The sequence below is a fragment of the Montipora capricornis genome, chromosome 4 (genome assembly GCF_036669925.1).
Source record: "Montipora capricornis isolate CH-2021 chromosome 4, ASM3666992v2, whole genome shotgun sequence".
Classification (NCBI taxonomy): Eukaryota; Metazoa; Cnidaria; class Anthozoa; order Scleractinia; family Acroporidae; genus Montipora; species Montipora capricornis.
The window spans coordinates 50289430-50314429 of record NC_090886.1 but is presented as its reverse complement, the minus strand read 5'-3'; the positions used below and the strand labels follow the sequence as shown (position 1 = coordinate 50314429).

The window sequence follows — 25000 nt, the reverse complement described above, 5'->3', positions numbered from 1 at the left end:
TCGTTTGTCTAACCTCGCTTGCTTATCGGGAGGTGTTTGTTCCACGTGGGCTTCGCTTTCATTTAGCGAACTGTTTGCTCCTCTCAAACTTAATCGAGATCGCTTTCTCTTTTTTCTTTTCTTTTCCTTTGCTACTTGGTTGTTATTCTCGTAACTGACATTAATGTTTTGCTCACTTGCGACAATTTTGACGGCATGTAATCTGTCTTCCATGTAAATATTCTTCATGAGCATCGCAATGTTACTACATCCTTCACCAATTGACTGACGATTTAGGGACTCGACGGCATTGTTAGTATTGGGTGTTGCGTCCCACTCTTCGTTATCTCGTAAAGTGTAGGCCTTACAAAACATTTTTAGAATTCTCTCTCTTGTCCACCACCTCACCCAATGCGCTGACTGAGACCAATGAGCATTGGTTTGTTGATTACAAGTAGCAGCTAGATCAGGTGGTAACAGATGTTTCCCCTCGGCTATATTCCTTACACCACAAAGGACGTCGAAAGCCAACTTGACGTCAGTTTGATTCGTTAGATCTTGTATGGCATGTCCAATGTAGCGAAAAATTTTATATTCCTCTTTGCTTTTTGTAACAATATCACTTACTCGATTAACAGAAGTTTTCCAGTGTACAGTACACCTGCGCAACATTTTCTCGCAGAGTTCCACTCCGATAATTCTTTCAAAGCCGTTATATTCTGCTTGATCAAAATCTACCATGATCTGCCTAAGAGTCTGCCCATTTTTAAACGATGGGTGTGTTTTTGTAACGTGGGTAAATATTTCACGAATAACTATTGCGTAGGCATCGCAACAGCGTTAAACTCCATGGTAAACGCACGTGCCCACTATTAAACGATGTCTCTGCTAGACGTTCTCTTTATCTTGCACTTGTGAAGTCACAGTTATCCTATGCGACCCAAGTCTGGTCCCCGGACAAGATAGCATTAAAAACTCAAATTGAAAGGGTTCAAAGGAGGGCCACAAGGTGGATCCTCAAACAACGTGTAGGCGTGATGTCATACAGAGACAGACTTTTAACTTTAAAACTTCTTCCTCTGACATTTGATCGCGAACTCAAAAATCTTGTTTTCTTTTATAAATGTCTGAATGGTTTTACTGATCTTAATGTTTCTCATTTTGTTTCTTTTGTTTCTCACGGCCGAACCAGACAAAGTAATTCTTATAACCTTAAAACTCCTGTATGTAAAACTAGCACTTTTCAGGCCCCTTACTTTAATCGTATTGTTAAGCTCTGGAACTATATCTGTAAATTTTCACCCCCCACCAGTTTTTCAACTACTGCTTCCTTTTGCAACTTTGTTACTGAGCACATGTTTCACCTTCTGCACAATCACTTTGACATTTACTATCCCTGTACCTGGTCAATTGTACGATCCTGCCCCTGTCATCCCTAGTTTTAGTGTCTTTTAAATTTAATCGTGTTTTAATTATATCATGGGCAGTGCCTCGCATGGGTCCTCGCGTCCCGTTCGCACCTTCCCTTTTGACCTTATCACTTCGTATCACTTTGCATATATATTTCATTTCTTTTCGGTTATTTATTTTTTGGTATGTAACATGTGTAATGGTCACTAAAGTTGTTAAAAAAAAAAAAAAATTTCGTTAAAAGCAACCATGTTCAGTAAATAAGGAAATCCATTGTTATTTGTGTATGTGATATCCACGTACAAATCTTTGGTGTTTCTCAGTAGCTCTGCTTGATAGGGAGCGAGAAAGAAAGCAAAATTTCTCGAAGGCGAAATAAGGTACTCTCGTCCTTCCATCTGGTATTTCCCCATTTTTTCGTTCACTTTCGCTAAGAATTCCTGATCTACCGTCTCTTGCATGTCTTCATATTCTTTCCTGAACTCGTCAAATTCAAGAACTTGAAGGAGTGGGACAATTCCTGGATGAATTTTAGTTCTGCCTTCCAAAGCCAACTGCCTTTCCTTTCTAATTCGGTTTGGATTAGATGCAGCGGGGGCTTTTTCTGCTGGGAGAAATCCAAGTCCGTGGCCTTTCTGGAGCTGTTTAGTCGTCAGAGTACAATCCTTTTTTATCGCATTGTGAATGTCATCTTTAACGGATTGTGAGATGACATGAGGTGCTGGTTTCGCATGATTGTGTGCTGTTCCAGGTAGACACCCGATCCATCTCCTTCCGTCATCTGCAGCAGGCCACACATAGATAATTTGCGCTGGGCAATTACCAGTTTCTTCAAGCTTGTGACTGGAAGCGTGATCTTCGCATTTGTTTCTTCTTTGTCGGTTACTTACAGTGTATTGGCAACCTTCATGAGAACATACTTTTACCCCTTCGCAAAAGGCGCGCCTGACCCAAACTTCTGTGTTGTCGGTATCTATCTGTAGATTCAACTTCTGTGTTGAGGTACTTCTCTTTGTGAGTTGACAGTCGTCCCACATAAAATGGGGTCTTTGGCATGAGCCAAATCCCACCGCTTTCTTAATATCCTTGCAGTAATTAACAAAATTTACCTCTATTTCGAAACCAGGATATTCATTGGCTCCTCTTTCTTTGATTTCTGACCACCTTTCGCTGTCAAGTAATAATTCACGGATCTTAGGTAGGTAATGTTTGTTCCTGTTTGCAGATTTACATGTCCTCTGGGTTTTAGCATCTTTTGTCTTTTATACTCAAATGCCTCTGGGCTTAATACAAGCAGATCACGCGGTTTTTCCAGGAAGGTTTTTCCTTTGTCTGTAACGGAGTACGATCTTGATGCCCTTGTAAAGTATCCGAAAGTATAAATATTAAAAGATAATTTTACGAGACCTAAATGAATAAGTTGCCTCAAGTGCGCGGACCACCATTCCTTTTTGATGGGTCGACCATCCATCCGTACTCCCTTGGAATAACTTTGCGATGAATCGATATATTCCTGAATGTCAGACGAGGAAATCCAATCTTGCTTGCTACCTCTAAGCCAGGAGATAACTTTGTCTTCGCTAACTCCTCCTTTTGTTGTTGGAAGTTTCCTAACCTCTTCCAATGCATTAAGAAGAAGAACTGCACTTTCTCTGCAGTTAAAATCTCTTGAAGTACGTATATCGCAACTGGAACAGCATTCACCACTTGCAGCCTGCTCAAATACATCGCTTGATTGAAAATTTTCTAATAAGCTCTTTCGGAGGCAAGTACCAGCCTGAAGTCCGTATAACCATTTCCAACATTTTTCATATTCCATTTTCTTTGCAGCTATCTCACTTGAAAGACACCCCTTTGTCCAATAAATTAGACGCTGATCATCAACGCTTTCGTTAACAAGAATTATCCCATCTGATGAATCGTTATTTCTACCAGCTCGACCAAATTCCTGCACAAGTACTGCCATATTTCACATGCACCCTATTCGAAGGACAAGGTTTACGTGGGGGCTATGAGTTCCGACTTCATATGCTTCTCTTGCTACAAGGACCTGGAATTCCTTGTTTCTAAATTCGTTGTCCACCTTGATCTTCATTTCACTGGACATTTTTCCATGATACGCCTTCACATCATGTAACCCAGCCTTTTTCAACCCCTTGAGAAAACGCTCCACATCCACTTTAAAATCCATGTACACGATAGCATAATCATCTTGTATTGTGTTACCCAACTCTTTTGCTACATCATCCCACATGTCATCGCCCTCTTTTCGGTGTACTTTTTGATAGTTTTCAACATTCAGTTTCGTATTCTTCTTATTCACATTTCCTTTGATAAGTACAGGAGATCGCAAATAAAGCTATCGTAGCATGACCTAAAGTTATAATTTCTATCAAACATTTTGTGAACTTCGTCAAGCACCAGCATTTTCACGAAAGATTTCATTTCCATGAGTTTAACGTTAGTGACGAAATACTCTGGTGTTGTAAACAGCAAAGGCGGTACATCCTCCTTGTCACAGGACAGCAGAGACTGAAGTGAAGACGCGCTAGACGTAGGACCGAGGGATGCTCTGTTAATACCATGGAGCTTCAGATTCTCCACGTGTGAGTTGATCAATGAGACGGTTGGGCAGATAACCACGGAGATGAGCCGTTCGTCTAACAAAGCTGAAACCTGAAAGCAGATGCTTTTTTCACTTGCCGTAGGTTGAATAATGATGGTATCACGTGCTTGCTGAACCGCCTGAATAGCATCCTTCTGAAACTGCTTCAACGAATAATGACCGAAACGAGCCAGATATCCAGTCCATAGAACTTCTTTTCAGGGACTCTCAATTCTGATATCGTTATCCATTTTTCAGCTGTATTACATTCTCCGATATCCGCTTTTGAAGTACAGTCTGTTTCGAGTACGGGCACCGTGCTAGCATCTATTTCCTGAAGGGATTTTTCCACGGCTTCACAAAGGTCATTGTCGTCTTCTTCATTTTCCGGACCAAGCTGATGAAAATCCTGTAGATCGAAGAGTAATATCCGTAATGAATTGGATCCCGGTAGAAAAAGAAAAAGCTAAATATAAACGATATTAGACACTATTGTTGTGTACTACTCCACCTAATGTTAGCGTGCCCGCCGATTAAGGAGCGGAATCTACTCAACGGTTGCGGCTCATTTGTTTGAGCGAGCCGAGAGGTTCCAGGACTCTTCAACAATGGCTTTATTCTTCGGCTGCTGGCTTTAGACACTCCCTGACATTTAAGGTCAACTACAGGCAACTTAAACAACTAAAGAGTAAACATGTTTGGGTTTGCTGACTACGACAATTAAACTAGAAGACAAAGCAATCTAGAACTCGTACATTTCACGTATAGGCAAAACGTGCCTCTTGAACAACGGGAATAAGAAAATACGACAGTAAGTACATAACACTACGAGGAATAATATTTTTTGTTACAGGTACCGTGCTTGCATCTATTTTCTGGAGGGATTTTTCCAAGGCTTCACAAAGTTCGTTGTCTTCTTCTTCATTTTCCGGACCAAGATGATCAAAATCCTGTGGATAGAATAAATATTGTATTATGCTGTCTCGCGTTTTTATAATATCCGTAATGTATTTGTGTTTGCATATATTTGAGAACAATGTCCGATTTTCTGATAGGTAACCATAAGAAATGTACAGTATATCAAATGGTGCAAACAAAGTTTACTCAATTACAAGACAATTGTTTCTTTTTCAAATTCTTATTGACGATGATACTTAGCTTAATAATTGAGAGGTTTTATGCAAAACTATCGGAAAGTGACGTTTTGGATGAAGTTCTTTTTTCGCCCGTGTTTTCTCGAAAACTAAGAGAGAGACAGCGAAAAAATACAGGGCAATGTTTACCACACGAAAACAAGCCCGTATTCAACAATTCGCCTTTTTTTTTTTTGGAGCAAAATAAAAAAGGAATCCACCCAAAAAGTCACTTATGATGGTTTTGCATAAAACCCTGCAATTGTTAAATTTCTCTAACATACTATAACAATCGTCCTACCCGTCTTATTATCGTCATGCTCTGGAATTTTCCTCCATCGCCAGAGCAGAGTAATCGGCGTTTGATCCATGTAGTCATTTTTGAAGCCGCTTTCTGCATATCACGCGAATGAAATCTGATTTGGACTACAGCCCCATTTCCATTTCCACCAACTGTACTTGGTATGCAATGAGTGTCAATAACAATAAATGTCGTGGCATTTGTTGAGTCCTTAACACTGTTGTAACAACCAACGCAGAAAGATATAGGAGGGCAAGTATAGACCGCGAATGCTGAACGTTGCTGATATAAGGACTTTAAAGCTTCGCGAAGCGTGTTCTCACCGGATGATGTATTTAAGTCTGAGAAGCAATTCATCAGTGTATCTGTTTTTAAATCGCTGACTGCGGACGCTTCCTTCAGAATACCTACAGCTTCCTCCACCGTCACGTAAGAAGAAACATCTCTTATTTTGTTTATTTTCTTCGGTAGATCCGTTATCAGTGTTTCTACAAAATCTTTCAATTCATTTTCGCTATTCAATGTATTATTTCCCGACGTAGACAGAATATCTAGGTTATGTGCGAGTGTCGTGGCGAAAAATGTACATGCATTGGAGCCATCAAGTTGAAATGCCTGTTGTTCTATATCTGCATGGAGGTCTTTTGGAAGCGAACTTCCAGCTTCTTCAAAAGACACAGCAATATCTCCGAAGGTTTCCAAAGCCGATCCTTGGTGCATTGTTAAATTCCAGATTTTCATATCAACGGAATCGCGTTCGTTGCTTTCGTCGTTGTAATGTATCTGATCTGTTGTTCCAGTACTTTCGTCAACTGTTGCTTTCATGTTTGTTATACTGTCATTCTGCGTAAAGTCACTCATTGACTGCAAATCTTTTACAATTTCTGTAAAGTGTGGCCTCTGAAGGGGGTCCTCATTCCAGCACCTTTTAATCAGCTGCAACAAACGCTTTAATATAGATTCCGGGATATTGAAGACTTCATCTGGTAAGGTGGGACGTTTATTTTGCAGAAGGTACGCACTAATACACGGTAATTTACAATCATCAGCCCATGGATTTGCCCTGTGAGGACAGAGAAGCTCGATCAATAGCATTGCAAAACTGTAGACGTCAGACTGTTTGGTTGAACTCCCACCGCACATGACTTCTGGGGCTATGAAAGGGACTGTGCCGACTGCATTGCTCATAGGATCCTGACACGACAGTTGAGACATCAAGTGGTCTTTGTGCTCTGCTCTAGCTTCCCTGAAGTCTCCAATTTTTACTATCCAGTTTCTCTTTTCATCTTCTCCCAGGAATACATTCGCTGACTTTAGATCGCAGTGAATACAACCGGAGTCATGGAGGTATGAGACCCCGATAGCAGTTTCCAAAGCAATTTTCAGTCTTAAATGCCAGGGTAATTCTTGCTCTAGCTCGTCTAACAGTTGTCGGACATTGTTTATCGAGACATCTTCATGATTCACCGATATACTTTTTTCCATAAATTCGGTTACTAAGCTGGACGTTCCCTCTATTCTTCCATAGAAACGCACGACATTTGGATGATTTAGTGTATGCAACAATTTTGCCTCTTTGTCAACCTTTCTTTGCATGCGTCGTGTCATAGCCAGTACAAATTCTTTAACTGCAACTGGGTGTGTTGTCCCATTTTCGTCTGTGTACATGCCCTTGTAAACACGAGACGTTGCGCCACTTGCAAAGTTATTTTTAGGAACTGTTATCTGCTCCTGCTTCACTAAAGTAGAACCCTCTCCACCAGCACGAAATATGGATTGGTTCGCGTTGCCTTCATTGTTGCCTGCAAATATATTATGAAGTACACAATGAGTATTTAGAAAAGACCGCCTAACACGCGGGTTTTTGTTCTCTTGACGGTCAATAAGAAGCACGCAACGCATGTTCTGTGATGATTATGATTACATTTATGATTGTTATTACTATTATTATTATAATTATTATTATTGCTATTATTATTATTATGATTATTATTATTGTTATTATTATTGTTATTATTATTACTATTATTAATATTAATATTGAATTGTTATTATTATTATAATTATTATTAGTGTTGTTATTATTATTGTTATTATTATTATGATTATTATTATTGTTATTATTATTGTCATTATTATTACTATTATTAATATTAATATTGAATTGAATTACTTTGAACTTTTTGACTTTCCCTCTGTTCGGATGATTCCTACAGGAGAGCGCATCACTCCTCCCTCTCCTCAGTTCGCCTCATTTTGAGAGTCAAGTTGTGTTTTTTGTTATAAAATAAGTTTTGTTAACTTGTGTTTAACAGAATGTTGTACAGTTAAGACACTACCTTTGGAGGGGGGGAAGGACTGATACCAAATCTCAGGGAAATTGAACCCATTAAAAATGATTTCAAATCCAAATGGAACCAAGATATGTGGTTTTTTCAGAAGTGGCAGAAATTGCCCGAGTCGCCTTTTTCACAAAAAGGGCAAAATTAATTAAGGAATTTTGTGGTTTATTTATTTCTGGGAAACCCACTAAGTGCAAGTACAAATTTCAGTGAAATGTAACTAAACAATCGATTCAGTGAGATTTATTCTCAACAAAAATCACTAAAGATTCCTGGCCCAAAAAAAAAGAATTCGATTACCAAAAATGTTTATCGAATACTGATTACCAAAATTGCCCTCTTTATAACTAGAAATGCCCTTGATTAAGAATAATATCCTCTGTGAATCAGCGTTCAGATATTTTGCCCTTTATGCGCCGATCAACTCGAAACTTCAACGTCAGGGCATTTGAGTTTTTGAAGATTGGATCGTTCAAATTCCCGCCCCCTGCCTCGAGCCAAAATGGTGTTCAAATGCCCCACCCCATCGTCGGATTCTGTCATACCCTACTAGAGAACAATCGTCGTCGGCTCCTGCTGTCTTTAATAAAGACCTTTTGAAGACCGTTTGTGTAAGCCAGTCGCTCACAAATGCTACATCTCTTCCTTTCAACTCTTCCATCCCGTCTAAACACGTGTTTTATAGATGTTAGCGACTTCGGCGCCCGGAAAAAAAAAAACCATTTGAAACCTGACACTTCCGGTTCAATTTTCCCGACCCCATGCAGGGAAAAGTCAAATTCCCCACTCTCCGGGCCTGGGGATAGTCCAATTTCAGTGGTTTTCCCGGGGGGGGGGGGGGGATGTTGAAGTTTCGATTTGAACGGCGCATTACTAATCAAGGTTGCAAATCATTTTAAATTTTCATTTAGATGTAATTATAAATCCCGTCAATTAATCGAAAACCTAGATTGAAATACAAAACTTCCTACCTTGAAGTTGTTCTGTAACCGTAATGCGATTTGACCACAATGCAAACGGAGTTAACGGAGGTCTGAAGTCACCAGGAATATTGTCACAACCCAGTTTTGGTGGGCATATGTAACGCATGGGTTCCTTATTGACCCAGTCATAAACTAGAGGAGAAATACTGTCCATTCTTTGGATGTACGCGATTTGTTCAGCGAAGTCCAAGGGCCAGTTGTCAAAGCGTGTTTCGAACGGTGCTTTCGCACGGTTATCGGTCCTCTTTGGCATCTACGAAGGGGTGCAACGACACACTAATTTAAATACTGAAATATGCCCGATTATGATTACTTTTTATGGCCCCGTGACTCTAAACTGAATTTATTGTAGTTTTTTTTTCCTACGATGTCAGGGAACTGTGGAACTAGCCTTGAAAACTACGTGCGGGAAGAACTTACTTAAATCGGTATTGCATAGCATGAACTACACCGTAATGTAACGGTTATCTATTTTTCATTACACATACCTTCGGCAATTTTGTCGTTGAAACGACAGCCTCTCGTTTTTCAGACTTTGTGAAGTGCCAAAACGAAAATCACAAATTGGTTGGATAAAAGTAATACCTATTAAAATGGTATACCTGGAACGGAAATTAAAGAGACAACAAAGATAAAGGGAAAGCAGATTTGACACGGTCTGCCTATATTACAAACCTCATCGTAGGTGTACCTGCCCACTGGCAGAAGAGGGACTCCCGGGTTAAATTTTTCTGCTTCCCACGACTCGAATTTTGTAGTCCTCTTCTTTTTTGCCTAAAAAAATCAAACGAATAAGCAGTATTGTACTGTGAGTGTGCAGATGACCTAAGGCGTAACAAAGCTTAACAAAGCTTAAACTGAAACGAGCAGTTAATTTAACAATTCCATTTCTAAATAAGAAAAACCTCGCTCAAGTTACATACAAGGAAAAAACTAAATCTTTTTCTCGCTTTCCCACATAGCTGTGGTACTAATTGTGATTTTGGGGCCCAATGGCTATCCGTGGGCATTTAACGTCATCAGGAGATGCAGAAAAAACAGCACCTAACACAATACCACTCACTGGGGAAATTTTCTGAGACTCTTTAAAACGTTATTCCTTTTCAAGACTCATTTAACGCAGTTTTAAGGCTTTTGTTAACTGCATTAAAAAGAAGCGATTTTTTAAAACATTTAGCTATAAAAAATTGCGAGAAAACGATTCTTAAAAACATTTAAGAAATCTTTAAAAAGCGGTTAAAAAATATATATACACGACGTTTCGACGTTCTCAGACGTCATTATCAAGTGAAAAGGAAACAGTATGAATATTCTTTAAATACAAGAAAAACAATAGTTCATTAAAAAATAAGCTACAAGCTAAACAAAGAGTTTAGCACTGATGGAGTCACTCTGAGTGTTAAGGCTAGGATTCAGTTCTTGGATGAATAGCATCTCGTAAACGAGGCAGTCAAATTTCCCGTGGCACTTCTTGAGAACACGAAATTGGCCCTCATTACGAAGATTTTTGTCACCGTGCGCTTCACTTGATAATGACGTCTGAGAACGTCGAAACGTCGTGTATATATATTTTTTAACCGCTTTTTAAAGATTTCTTAAATGAACGAATAACGAATAACGTCCATACTTTTAACAGAAAAACTGAAATGCAATCTTCTCAAATTAATGCCCGAAAATTTTTGCTCGCCATGAACAGAGGAACGAAAATGCGACGTCAAGTAATACTTTCTATATTGATTATCAATTTATCCACATTCAGACTATCATACACCGCTATTAAGAGGCAGTCTCTGTAAAAGCGGTCCGCTGCATTTTGGGTCGAAAAATCGATTTCCTTCAAACTTTCCTCATGAATCTATCTTAGTCTAAATGTAATCGAGACCACCCTAGTTTTGGCAAATATTGCAAAATTAATTTTTTGCGGAACTAAAATCGCGTTAACCAGCAAAGGCTCAGTTTTAGCAGGAGCAGTAACCAAAAATAGCACAAATTGTCGAACTCGTCGTTTCACAATATTCTAGTTTCAGGACCTTTGCTCGTCTCCCATAATAAGATCAATCCTTAATAAGTGTAAAACACCCATTTTCTGATTTTTCAACAGTTGTTTATATTGAAAATTATAGTTTTGTTTGACAGCTACTTCGCCGCTGGCGCCATTGGCTTAAAAATTAAAATTTTAATCTGGGCTCTGCGCAAAAGTCCCACATCTTCTGTACAATATGTCTATTCAGGTCAACTAGAATAAAGTAGAAGAGCATGGGAATATTAAAAAATGTTGCGGTTTAAGCGAACTTTAAGCACAGCCGGTCGACAAATTATGCACATTTTCGAAAATGATTGCCAACAATGCACAAAGTACGGCCTCGATGATTAACGAGCTTTGCATCGCTAACTCGACATTTGACGCTTGGATTGGGTTTATGAAGAGTTATTTATGACTTAAAACATAATAAAACATTTAGGAAAGAAAAAACATTATTCTTAACCAAATAAACGCAGCCGTTTTAACTTCACCACGACCGTTGGTTTGTGTATACTGAAAGAGTGGATATGAAAAGACCCGCAGAAGTATTATATAATTCGGAATGCTCATAGATAACCGATTTCTATTTTCTGTTCTCAATCAGAATTCTTTGAAACCCTTCGAAGTTAGCCTGCGTGAAGACGTCTCCTACTTCCTTCATTGCGAAGTTCGATAAACGTAACACTTGGCGTGAGTTAATTCAATTAACTTTCCTTTCTTCTGTGGTGACCGCACAACGTTACAAATCTCACTAGATGATTTTACGAAACACGGAAAATAATTATGAACTGTTTGGGTACAGTCTGCTCCGTTAACTAATAGAAAAAGACTGATTGAAAGAGGAAAAGTAAAACCCGTATTCACGTGGCAAGTAAACATTGCAATAGACCCAAGGAGTGTCACGCAATGTAATATTGTAAACTTGTTTCAAAATTGGACTTTGTACATATTAAAGTTGTTCATATTTAATCAAGAGGTTATTGCGTACTCTTGAAAAACACTCATAGTTTTTATAACTTAATTAACGACGTGTTTAAAGAAGCAGCATTAACAAAACAACCATAACCAAGCGAGAGAGAAAATAATTAAATTATTTTCAGCGTCAGCAGCAGCCACTTGTCGTTTGTATTTTTTGCTGTGTCGCGTGTTGACTTGAATTTGCATCACGAATACATTATGGAGACTTCGTGCTTTTTGTCTTGCTTATCAAAGTATAAAGGAACATGTGGTAATTCAAGAGGTGTTACAGAATCCGTTCGCCATGAAGATTGTAATGAATCAATTACGAACCATTTGAACACATGTCACTTATCTCGAGAAACCTTAACAGAGAGCCAACTTATTCTAGCAAGATCAGGTATTTTCGATTTCCCGGTTTCAAAACTCAGTGAAATGATGATATGCCCGAAGCATCGCCATACCCTTGGAAAGTACTGGAAGCAGCGGAGGCCATGTCAGTACCCCACCCACAAAGGCGGTAAAAAAGCAGTCAAGACTAGGGACGTAGTGAACGTAGCAATGGCGAAGGAAATTCTGAAACTTCACGAAGTGGTTGTCCCGATTGGATCAGGTTTGTTGAGTACATATTTCCCGCATTTTCAGTCCTTCTGTTCTGGAAAAGTGGTGCTTATTTACAATTTGTCTAATTTAATTCTTCGAAGTGTTATAGTCTCTTATAAAACAAAACAAATTTCATCAATCGAAATATACGTAAATCTAAATGTAATGTAATGTAATAGTAAGTTTTATTATTATTATTTGTTCTAGTAATTTGCAGTGCTTGTCGTAAAAATCACAAAGTTGCTATCGAACAGTCGCCTTGGGCTCCAGTTCAAGTTGTAGAGACAGAGGAAGCAATCAGAGACACCAGGAGCTCACCGGAAGTACGCCAGAGGTAAATCAAAATATGTAATAACGAGACATCACAAAGTACGCTTGAGACATGGAGAGATGCAGAGAGACACGAAAGAGTTCTAACCTTTAAAAAAGGTTAGGGACGAAAACTTGGGAAGGGGAGATAATTGAACGAAGTAGGGAAACGACGGGAGGGAGGGGGGGGGGGGGGGGTGAAAATAGAGTGTTTGAGGAACGAAGGCCTGAGCGACTAGCGACTGCTCCTAACCTATCATAATCATCTTTATTTTAAAGGGCTTCTAAAGAGGTTGCTACTGCTGCTCTTTCTGACTACCAATACGTTCCATCAACACCAGGAATTTTGGAGTGGGCTCAGTCAGACTACGAATGGACTCCCTGTTTATGCGCAGAGGAGGAATCACAGGAAAGCGAATCAGAAGATGAATCCAACGTGGCATCAAAGGGTAATATTTTGGTGGATGTTTTTAATTCCTCAATGTCAAACCTTGCAGACGTATCTGGAAAAGAAAAAATTGATCAATTGCAGTATCAGTTAGAAAGTTGGGATCAGTGTAGCGATGTGGAGAAAGAAGCATTCGTGCATAAAGCTAAAGAGGCTTGCCAGTTGGTATGTGATGTCATAGCGCCGCACGATGGAGAAGTGCTATTTCAAGCTGTCCAGCAAAAGAAAAATTTGGGTGCGACTACTGACGCGGGTCTAGAGGCTCTAGTTGCGGCATATAGGAAAGCACCATCTAAAATACTAAAAACCCAAATCCTTAGCATTTACGCAAACAGGAGTTGAAGGCTATTCATCGACCTTTTGAAAACCTCAGTGATCGGCAAATCAAAAAAGCAAGAGCGCATAGTTCTTCTGAGGGCCCCGGTATCCCCATAACCAAGATACCACAACATCGAATCCGATTAGACAAATGCCAGTTGGATCACTTTCTGGAATTTACATCTCGCCCCTACTTCTATCAGGATGTGGCCTTTGGAAGCCGAAAACTTAAACTTGATAGTGGCGAAGAATTAGTGATGCCAAACATAGTACGTACGGTTGCAAGATGTACCATCATCAACCAGTATCTTGATTTCTGTAAAGAAGAAAACTTTAGTCCTATGAGTCGTGCCACAATGTGGAGAGTTCTTGAAGTGCAGGAGGCCTCTCAAAGAAAATCTCTTAAAGGTCTTGACAACACTTCTGCCGATGGTGTCGACGGTTTTGAAGCATTACACAAGATTTTAGACGAATTGGAAGAAGTAGGGGCTGACAAGGAGTGGTGTGCACAAACAGGAAAAATGCTGAAAGAGGCTAAACTCTACTTGAAGACGTCTTATCGAGGTCACTGCCAAGAGGAAAGCAGGTGCCCCGACCATTGTAGAGCATTTGCCTTGAGTGTTCCTAATGACGCTGATTATCGTACAGTCTGTAGCCATGACCATGATTTCTCATGTCGCGACTGTGAGGCGCTAAAGGAAGTTATTCAAGAAATCCAGTTTGCCACAGCTAAGTACTCCTCCAAGATAAATGATAAAGAGAAAGAAGACGATCTTCGACATGACGCAGTCACTGCTGAAGTAAAAGTCAAGGAGTGGAAGGCACACATTATGCGAGCACATAATCAGGAACAGAGCAAGCAAAAGATTTTGCTTTCTTTACAGAGGGACGAAGTTTTTATAATATCAGACTGGGCAATGAAATTTTTGCAAATCAAGTTCCGCGAAAAGCAGTCGGAGTGGTTTGCGAAAAGAGGAATAAACTGGCACATATGCAGTGTCGTTGCTAGAAAAGGAGAGAAGCTAGAAGTCTCCTCTTATGCTTACCTGTTCAACAGTTGTAGCCAGGATTGGTTCACCGTACTTTCTATCCTGGAAAATCTCATGTCTGTCATCAAAAGAAGTGATCCACTTATCACAAAGGCCTATTTGAGATCAGACGAAGCTGGGTGCTACCACAACAGCAGCCTCTTAGCGTCTCTAAGAGACATTGGAAGTCGGCAAGGAATTGAGATTGTGAGGTATGATTATTCTGAGCCGCAGTATGGGAAAGACATGTGCGACAGGATACTGTGCCCGATGAAAGCCGCAGTTAGACGTTATTGCAACGAAGGCCACGATATTGTTACGGCGCAAGATATGCAGATTGCCCTAAAAGAAAGGCCAGTTCGGGGAACGACAGCAGCAGTTTTTTCCTTGACCGAGGAGAGTAGAACTCTTAAGATACAGAAGATCCCTAACTACAGTTCTCTACACAATTTTGAGTTTACTCCTGATGGGCTTCGAATGTGGAAGGCTTACAACATTGGAATTGGAAAGCTGATTTCATGGGATGCTATTGTACTTTGTCCACAGCAAGCTACCTGCCTCACAGAGGAAAAACCTTTCTTTACAATCTCAACCAGAGAAATGAATAGAGCAACCACGCAAAAGGGGAGAATGGACGAGGATAGTGACTCCTTTGAATGCCCGAATCCGCAATGCTCAGAGGAATTCCACAGTCGTTCAGAGCTGGAAGATTGCACACCACAGTCCAGTAGGGACAGTGCAAAGAAGCCTGTATGACCAATTACGAATCGATTGGGTTCAGCGTTTTCAGAGCATTTCGCTGGATACGAAGAGACAGTCTCGTCCTGACAGTGAAGTTGAAATTGCAACCTCAACGGAGGATAACTTCCTTCAAATGGGCTGGGCACTTCACAAGTCTAGAAGTGGACAAACGCGCTTTTCTGACAACGTCCGCGAGTATCTACAAAAAAAGTTTGACATTGGCAAAGAAACTGGGAGAAAGGAAGATCCCGCCCAAGTAGCAAGCGACATGCGTAAAGCTCGCAATACAGATGGCACACGAATGTTTAGCAGAGCCGAATGGCTTTCGAAGGTTCAAATTCAGGCATTCTTCTCACGAATTTCTGCTAAGAGAAAGCAATCAAGTTCGAAAGAATCCTCAAGAGATAACGCTGACGATGAATTGGACGACAGTGATGCTGAAGAGTATGCATGCGAAATAGATGATCTACTGTTCCAGGCAAACAGTGAAGCTGTAGTGGCTGCAATAGCTGTCAAGCATCCACTGATGTATGATGTTCATAACCTTTGCGAGATGGCATATGAAAACAAAATTTCATCGTTCAAAGTTAAGATGCTCAGGGAAATTTGCAAACATTTTGAAATTTCATTTAACACGAGAGACACTAAATCTGCTTTAGTTCAGAAACTTTCGGAAATGGTTCGAGACTGCTCTTGTATGAGCGAGTGAGACTCGTTGCCAGTAAGTGTATAAGGACTTTAAATATACTCCGGCCTCCTAGAAAAAATAGCCAGTTTATACTTTGGGTGACTTTTCTTTTTAATACATTGATCAAGTGTCATTTTCTAGTAACTCAGCTGACAGCATAGATAAACATTTGATCACCAAGGAAGACTACTGGGGTGCTCAGTTGTTCTCGTTTGCACCTTCAGGTTTTCAATAAAAGAAAGGAATTTCCCAGAAATTTCGCTGGAAAAAACAGAATTAGTCACTGAACTAGTAATAAAAGCAAGGTGACACACGCTAACACCAACCCGGTGTGGCCAACACATCACGCATGCGCACAACCATTTCACCCGGTCAGTTAGCAGCCATGGACAGCTGTTTCGGCCTTTTGGGCCTCATCAGCATGGCGTAGCTAACATACCAGGCGGGTGTGTGTCACCTTGCTTTTATTACTGAACTAGTGTATTTATTCTCAATAGGTGTTTCACCTTGTAATCGAGCAAGGATTTGAATGTTCGAAGGCCCCGACCTCGGATTCTGTTAGCTCTGTGTTCTCATGGGCTCTGTTGGAGGAATTGATTGCTGTTTTGTTTTTACACGAGGGTCGTGAAAGGGGGGGGGCTAATTCCATTTCCCAGGAAATTGTTTTTTTCAAATCCCAGCTCAAATCCCACAATCCCAGCCTGTGTTGCTCAAATTGAAATCCAATGCCCATTTTTCTATTGTTTTTCTTTTTGTCATGAAACCCAGTACCAGTGCACAAAATCCCATTTCCCAGCCTCTAAAAAAGGCAAATCCCACCTCCCATTTTACCCCTTCACGACCCTCTCACAATTTTAGTGAAACACGACAAAGCGCTTGCTCACCGAAAACGCTACAAAACGACCGGAGATGCGGGAAAACAAAAAGAATACAAAACGGCAACAAAGCAAGTCAATTATATTCACAGGACATTACATTTTATGCCGTTTAAAACAAAACCGTTTGCTTCCAACACAAACATTCGTAAATGGCTTTTTTGCAACATGACTTGAACTTGGGCTGCCTGTGTAAAGAAACAGAAAGAGGAAGCAAACGTTTGAATTTTCTGAACATAAAATGAACACTTCAGTGCTTGCAAAGTAAATGTACGGCTTTCGCATTTTCCAGAGACCGGTTAAAAAAGAGTCCGCGAGGTTGCGTGACAATTAATGAATGCAAGCAGCAAGACCCCCGCAGTGTTTATACTTTGTGGCGCGACGCCGACTTACAGTTAAGAACAGGTAAGTTTCGTACTCTCTTTTAGTCTCTATAACTATCCCACCTAGTAAATTTACTAAGTTTTATACAAGGCGATTCAGCTTGACTGAAACTTGTGGTTCATCAATAACAAGAAAGCGGAATTTTGAATAAATCAGTCAGGCGTCATCAAACAATTATTTCTTTACACGTTACTTTTATCCAACTTCAAAGGATTGTGTTTGAGTACTGTAAAGAAAATCGGTTTATGTATGAACATTTTGAATTATATTTAATGGGTCTGGATCTTTTCAGAGCACGTCGTTAAGTATGTTTTTCGCTGTGATAGAGGTAAATTTTACATAAATAGGCGGTCGAGTGCTGGCTAAAAGTTAAATTTGGACGGCTGCGTTTATTTGGGTCAAGATAAATCTTTTTCTTTCCTTAATGATGTTTTACGTGTTACAACTTTAATGAGCTCAATCCAAGCATCAAATGTCGAGTTAGCGAAGCAGAGCTCGTTATTTATCGAGGCCGTACTTTGTGCATCGTTGGCAATCATTTTCGAAAATGTGCATAATTTGTCGACCGGCTGTGCTTAAAGTTCGCTTGAACCGCAACATTTTTTAATATTCCCATGCTCTTCTACTTTATTTTAGTTGCCCTGAATAGACATATTGTACAGAAGATGTGGGACTTTTGCGCAGAGACCAGATTAAAATTTTAATTTTTAAGCCAATGGCGTCAGCTGCGAAGTAGCTGTCAAACAAAACTATAATTTTCAATATAAACAACTGTTGAAAAATCAGAAATGGGTGTTTTACACTTATTAAGGATTGATCTTGTCATGGAAGACGATCAAAGTTCAAGAGACTAGAATATTGTGAAAAGACGAGCTCGATAATTTGTGCTATTTTTGGTTTTTGCCCCTGCTAAAACTGGGCCTTTGCTGGCTAACGCGATGTTAGTCTCGCAAAAATTTATTTTGCAATATTTGCAAAAACTAAGGTGGCTTTGATTACATTTAGACTAAGATAGATTCAGGGGGAAAGTTTGAAGGAAATCGATTTTTCGACCCAAAATGCAGCGGACCGCTTTTACAGAGACTGCCTCTTAACAACTGGAGATAAAGCGTAGTTTACTTAACTGCAGAATACCCCGCCACATCGAGAATCTTAAGTAGCTGGCTACGCGTTTTGCGGAAAGAATTAAAGTCAAGATGGCGAAGTATCTTAAGTAGCTGGCTACGCGGTACGTGGTACGCGGAAAGAATCAAAGTCAAGACGGCGAAGTATCTTAAGTAGCTGGCTACGCGGTACGCGGTACGTGGAAAATTTAAATTCTAGTGTACCCTAACCCTAATTTCTGAAACGAACGCTTAGGGTTAATCAGGAAACGAGTGCTATATTCTTCACACGATCTCGTTAAAAATTCTAGTTACCCGAACCGTAAAATGAAAGCAAAAATTTTAAAAGACTGCTTAGGACTAATACTGAAACGAGCGCTTAGGCTTAATCAGTAAACGAGTGCTATATTCAGCACAAGACCACTGTTGTCAGGTTTTCACGTTGTTAATACTGGTGACGCGCGCTCTTCCAAGTCCAAAGTTCCAGTCTCTTGTCTGTCGAATTACTTAGGCTTTGACGCTTAAAGAACGAGGAATGCACAATACTGTGTCATTATTAATTATCACAGCGTACCGCGTACCGCGTAGCCAGCTCAAATAATATTGCTGCGCCATTTTGAATTCATTTGTTTATATAACGCTCTTCCGAGTCCACAGTTCCACAGTCTCTTGTCTGTGGAATTACTTAGGCTTTGACGCTGTAAGAACGAGGAATGTCACGGCGTAACGCGTACCGCGTAGCCAGCTACGTGGAATACAGTTCGAGTGGCGGGGTATTCTGCAGTTAAGCCGTCTCTACTACAAAAGATGGGCCAGAAATGAAAATTAAATCAGCTTTTATTACACATGGTGTCCGCGTTTCATCAAGAAAAGTATATTCTGTAAACAATAAACAATGCCACTTTATTGTCATACGAGAACTTGGTGTCTAACATTAACACGTGGCACAAAATGATAACTGACGATCACACCAGCATAACCGTTCTTATCTTCTGTACGAACTTTTCAATTATTATAAGGGTGTAATCAGTTGATTGCAATAAAATATAACTGAGTGAGAGTAAAAAAGGGAGCTTCGAAACTTACCTCCTTGAACCGCTTGGTGGTAACTTTAGACGGCCTTTCATGAACTTCTTTGGTCGAATTATTGACGTCAATGCTGACCAGTTCTTTCTGAGAGACAACGAACGCAATGATCAGAAGTTGAACGATTTGAAATATACTTCAAAAACAAAGCACTTTAACAACTGACTCGATTCGAAATCATCGTCACAAACCAAAAGTACGCTACCTGTATACCGCTGAGTGAATTCTGGACAGCAAGGACAAGAGCATCTTCTTCATGCTGTGTCTGCAAATGTGACCAGCAAGAGTTTATCAGGAATGACGTGGTGCCGGTCACTGCCTCTGCATAGCTCTTCTTGTTAGATTCCATTATCAGGTTGTAGGATAGCAAGTGAAAATAGCTTCAAGTGGATATGAATAACAGTCGAAAATCGAGCGATCGAAAAACCGTCGACGATATCACGAGTAACAAGTTACAGGAGTTGCCAAATGTGGTGACAATGGAGGCTTGTGATGTCCTGTCACCGTTACGTAAGACCCCCCGATGATAAAAAGTTTCAGGTATCTGTGTATACGATTCTGATGTTTTATTTCCTGGGGAATCTTATCAGGGGACTGAAGAGTTCTTTCTTCCGTTTTTCCTGTGAAATTCACCGTACAATTGCTGTGGAATCCTATCCACTACTTTATGCGGCTTTCGTCTTGAGTCTGCGATGGTTGGAGACAAATCGGGAGCGTTTCTATTTTCCTGACGTTTCCTACATTTATTTCCGACATATGAAAACTAGTCTCATAACTTGACCACGTACGGAGATTCTGATCAACAAGATTATATTAAACGAAAATTGCGCCGTAAATTTACAGCTAAGTCGGGATCACATACGAAATTCGTGGTTTCAAGATATGTTCGGAGAGACATCGCCGTAAATTTGTGATTCTACTATTTTGTCGAAGCGTCTTTTATAATATTTTCATGATCGCTTTATTGCATGCAAAGTGTTTTAATGCACGGTGATAAGAAATAAGATAGGAAATTGAAACGTGCAAACCAAATTAAGTGTCACAAACAACTCGTCCCTCGCAGTTAATTTAAGTAACTTTCCCACGAGAAAATGCAGGGCCGGGTTCCTGAAAGGTATAATAACTCTATTCCAGGGATAAATGTGCCTTATTTCAGGCACATTTATCCCTGGAATAGGGTTATTACACCTTTCAGGAACCGGCCCCAGGAAAACCGGGAAAACCGCGAGAGTTGGCAGGTATGGCATATATAAACTCCAGTTTTGGTATTATCTGCCGGCAACGGCAGACTGCTGAAGTTCCATGCCAGCATAAAGGCGGTAAAACGTTGCAACTGTGTCTACAAAATCTGTCCTATAATAATATAGGGAGAGCGAAACGTTTCACCGTTAATGACATTTCAATAACTGCGAAATTTGTGGTTCCAATACATCTTTAGAGGGAAACTTTCGCCGTTAATGACATTTCATTTACTACGAAATCTGTGGTTCTAATGTATGCTTAAGGGGGAAACGTTCCTCCGTTGCTGACATTTCAATAACTGCAAAATTTGTGATTCCCGTATTCATTCAGTGGGAAATCTTTCGCCGTTAATGACATTTCGATAACTGCGAAATTTGTGCCTCCAGTAACAGTTGTGGAAAATCTTTCGCAGTTAATGAGATTTCAATTACTACGAAATTTTCCTTCGGTATATAAATATAACTGCAAAATTTTCATTCATTTATAGTTGTGGAAAATCTTTCGCAGTTAATGAGATTTCAATTACTGCGAAATTTTCCTTCGGTATATAATAAAAGTATACTGGTAAAGTTTTGTGCGAACTTTTATTAATTATCTGTAGATAAATATAACTGCAAAATTTTCATTTATTTATATTTAGCCCTCCAAATCTCATTGAAAACAAGTTTCATTCACCGAGCGCGACCCAGTAAGTAAAGTCTGAGTTGCAGATCTACAATGAGTTGTACAAAGATCAAGACATCCAAGCTATCTTAGATCACAATTGCGTATTTATATCCACGCGAAAAATGTTCTCGGTTCCTATTTTAATTTTCTGTTCGTAAAAAAACCGTTCAAAAAAACTGTTTGGAATTTACACATGAACCTAATCTTTGATTGAATTAGAACTAGACCCTCCCTGAGGGTACACTGGGTTGCCTGTGGTACGTGCACCGTTTCAGACAATTTTTTCAAGTTGGGGGGTCATTAAGACCATTTAAGGGGTCACCCAGAAGTCATACCAGCAGAGGCCCTTTGGCTCACAGGTTCTCGCACGTTCGTACGACGAAAAAAAATCTGTCCTTGCGTAATATGTAGCTCTAACAGTGCACGATATTGTTTTGGTATTGTCTACCATTGTAGTGCCATGGTAGAAGCCTTGGGTAAATAGCCTGAGAAGACATGTGGTTACTAGCAAAGTACTGAACCCAGAAAGATTAAAGAAAATAAATGGGAAGTGAGAAACATTGGCCTCTGGGCTGACATGTTGATAAACTTCTTTTCACCACAAGTTTAAGCTTGCCCTCTGAGCATCTGACAGCTTTGTAATACTAAAGTTTACTAAAGTCAAGCCCTCTCCGGCGGGATTAGTGTCGGGATGGGTGACCAAAAACATATACGCCTTCGTAAAACAGAAGCATTGGACTGAAAATACTATTAACGCTAACAAATGCGAACTTAGCAAGGTACAGATTTTGTTAGCTTGCTTTATGCAAAAACAAATATTGATGCAAAAGTAAATAAATATTGATACATAGTTTTCAGAAAGAGCAGAAGGAAGTTTCCAGGACGGTCGCTCGAGAATAACATATTTACGACATGAAAACAACATTAATTTTGAACCGTGAATATAGAATATAAACAGTTACGATCAGCGACAAACATTTTGGGCGATTTTTGCTACGTTCAATTTTGTTATTGTACGTATTGGCTGCACAAATAAATTAATCGCAAAATCGAAAGTGACATCGCCGGAATTCAGCGGGCACCGTGATTACTAGTAAGTTACCGCGGCATGTTTACTTGCCAAACAGTGAAGCATCTGCGTCAAATGATGGCAAGATACCGGGTTTTCGTAAGTTTCTTTTGCTGTCAAGTGTTATAAAGTTTGACAATAAATGAGCGAATTCAAAACAAAGATCACAATCGCTCACCATTGTTTCTGCAAAGTCAAAAATTTACTCTCCAAGACGAGGTTATTTATCACCAGGTAATTCCATCATTTTGGAAATAGCAGCTACTTTATTATTCACCGGCGTCACAATTTTTTGCTGATTTTGGAGCTCATTTTGTTGAAACTGAAGCACGCTTCCAACAGACCTGTTTATTTTCATGAAACCTTTCCTGCTTACCGAGTTATACTAAAAATATCCTCCCGTATCACGTTTCAACCTTAAGCTCGAAAATTCAATACACAACATGATATTATAATTCACAAAGGCAGAAAATATCACAGAATTTTTTCCCAGCGAAACATTTTATTGAAACAAACAACATAAGATGCACTAAAACGCCATTCGCGTTGCAATGACTTTCCATTGCTGGGTAACGAGAATAACAAACTCACGAGGCAGAATGTATGTTTATATTTAATTAAGTTAGCACTACACAAAAACGCTAACCTCATTTTGACACGAAAATGCTTTACTATTGCCATAAAAACTATCCAGTTAAGCTCGCATATTATAAAACATGATGAATTCATAAAGGCCACCTTTTCCAGCGAACAATTTTTTGAAACAAACAACATATTTGCTCTTAGAGGCGAAAACCTCTTCCTATTTCATTGCGTGCGTGAAGACAAGAGACTCAATCGTGTCAAATTACCATGTACTTCAGGTTCAAACCCTTTCCTGAAGAAAATTTTCCTTGAATAACAAGAAAATGCTTTACTATTGCCATAAAAACTATCCAGCACACATATAATAAAACATGATGAATTCATAAAGGACACCTTTTCCAGCGAACAATTTTTTGAAACAAACAACATATTTGCTATTATTGCGTGCGTGAAGAGAAAAAACTCAATCCTGTCAAATATGCGCAATATTACAACAAACTAAAATTTCAGGATCAAACCGTTTCCATGAAGAACCGTTTCCTTGAATAATGAAGCACAAAATAGACGACAAGCTTTCTTTCAAATAATTCTTGGCTGTCACATTACCTGAAGACTGTGCAGAGTTGATCACAGATCCACTTAAGGTGTTCGATTCGTTCTCTGTCTTTGTTGAACCCATAAGTTACCAGAGAATTTTCCATTTGGTTTCAGTGTTCTACATAACAGCACACTTGGTAAATATTATTTTAGAAATGCTGCTCACTTTGATTTCTGCTCGACGGGCGACAGATTGTTGTCGAAGTCCATTACTCGTCGCTTTTGAGATTCCAGGTGTTGCAATTTCGTACCCAGAGTCCTCGGGCTTCTTGGTCAGCGGGTGAGCGCCCGGAGAGACTCTAGGATAATCGACTTGAACTATATTTTTGATTGGCCGCTTGCGTAAGAATGACAGTCCGACAGGAAGTCGGTAAGTAATTCGGAAGCCCCAGCATTTGGAGGGAGATTCAAAATCTAAAACTAGTTTCAGTGCTGTTTGATTTTTTCTACCTCAGAAATATATAAATCACAAAAATAATAAAACGACGAGGTTTGAATTATATTTTCCCACGCTGCTAAAAAGTGATTACTGTTGCTATTGCAAAAGTACCGTGGGAAAACATTACATCAGTCTCTTTGAGGAGAAATCCGTGGAATAAGGTCTTGTCGAAGCCATTCAGAATTACGGAAACATCAAATTGTAGAAGAAGAGGACATTTGTGTCGTTTCCACAAAAAAATTGTCGATCGTGTTGCTTGCACGATGGCATTCTGAACGATGGAATGTACGCTGAAACACTAAAAATACACTCACCGAAAGCGTCAGAGGTTTCATCTTCACTTGCTCTTACAGCAAGCCAATGATCATTTCTCCAGTTTCTTTGTGTGTAAGGCTAAAATTCTTGTTTCTCGAACACTTTCAACCCGCCATTTCTACTGTTTACGGTTTTCTCTTTACTGTTTCCGGTTAAACTCAAGCATACGTAATAAGACCGGAACCCACGTTTTCTGGGAAAATGGAGTCGATTCCGGGCGCTCACCCGCTGGCCAAAAAGCCCGAGGACTCTGGGTACGAGATTGCAGGTGTTGGTTTTCACCGCCTGCGTAGTTTATCCAACTGGAGCGCACACTCTGCCATCCGTCAGAAGGAGGTCACGTCAGAACTTCATCGGGTCACGAAAGCCGATGATATCCGATGTCGACTTCGTGATGACGTTCAAATTTGAATTCTAGATGAAGGCATACGCTCAAAAAACACCGTAAATCACTCTTTTGACTGAGATTTAAGCCTTAATTAATCGAAAAATAGTAAATTTTGACAGAGTATAATGAAATTTAATGAAATATAAGGGCAGCCGAGAAACCTCCTTTTCACGGATGGCTGGTTGGACCCACAAGCCCGCGATATCGCTTGGCAATCTCTCAAACGGAGGTTCTTAAAATACCGCAAACAACAAACTAAGTAAACAAGGTTTTCGGTTGCGCACCCGGCAGTAAAATCAAAGTCAAAGCTCAAAATGATTCTGTCGTAATTCTGTTGGTTAATTGCATGCTCGAGTTTTCTAAAATGTAGAAAAGCTGTAAAT

At 39.8% G+C, this 25000-nt stretch overlaps 2 protein-coding genes and 1 long non-coding RNA gene across 5 annotated transcripts in view; 1 reads left to right on the top strand and 2 right to left on the bottom strand.

The window, feature by feature from the left end:
* Positions 1–4163, bottom strand: part of LOC138047277 (uncharacterized) — a 5007-nt gene extending 844 nt beyond the window's left edge. The window contains exon 1 of the mRNA XM_068894040.1: positions 1–4163. This exon is cut by the window's left edge and continues 844 nt beyond it. Coding sequence (XP_068750141.1) covers positions 1–720 — 720 coding nt within the window. The 5' untranslated portion in view covers positions 721–4163.
* LOC138047276 (probable serine/threonine-protein kinase roco4) lies at positions 1562–23752 on the bottom strand. Of its 3 annotated transcripts, XM_068894036.1 has the most exons (8): positions 23485–23752; positions 19522–19581; positions 19317–19403; positions 9429–9527; positions 8742–9006; positions 5429–7230; positions 4852–4944; positions 1562–4403 (listed from the first exon to the last, which is right to left on the bottom strand). In XM_068894036.1, exons 5-8 carry the CDS (start codon positions 9004–9006, stop codon positions 4161–4163), a joined length of 2403 nt encoding a protein of 800 aa, XP_068750137.1. In that variant the 5' UTR covers positions 9429–9527; positions 19317–19403; positions 19522–19581; positions 23485–23752; the 3' UTR covers positions 1562–4160. The 3 variants fall into 3 exon arrangements, with proteins under 3 accessions (XP_068750137.1, XP_068750138.1, XP_068750140.1); XM_068894037.1 differs by lacking the exons at positions 19317–19403; positions 19522–19581 and having other exon boundaries at positions 23485–23724; XM_068894039.1 differs by lacking the exons at positions 8742–9006; positions 9429–9527; positions 19317–19403; positions 19522–19581 and having other exon boundaries at positions 23485–23734.
* LOC138047278 (uncharacterized) overlaps positions 17039–25000 on the top strand; it is a 21621-nt gene continuing 13659 nt past the window's right edge. The window contains exon 1 of the long non-coding RNA XR_011131817.1: positions 17039–17148. This is a non-coding gene — a long non-coding RNA (uncharacterized lncRNA). The remainder of the gene's footprint in view (positions 17149–25000) is intronic.

Coding starts and splice junctions, on each gene's coding strand:
- LOC138047276 (XM_068894036.1), bottom strand. CDS start 9,006: ATGCCAAAGAGGACCGATAACCGTGCGAAAGCACCGTTCGAAACACGC. Junction 4,945..5,428: donor GCATGACGATAATAAGACGG/GTAGGACGATTG, acceptor TTCTATCCACAG/GATTTTGATCATCTTGGTCC. Junction 4,404..4,851: donor AGAAAATAGATGCAAGCACG/GTACCTGTAACA, acceptor TTCGATCTACAG/GATTTTCATCAGCTTGGTCC.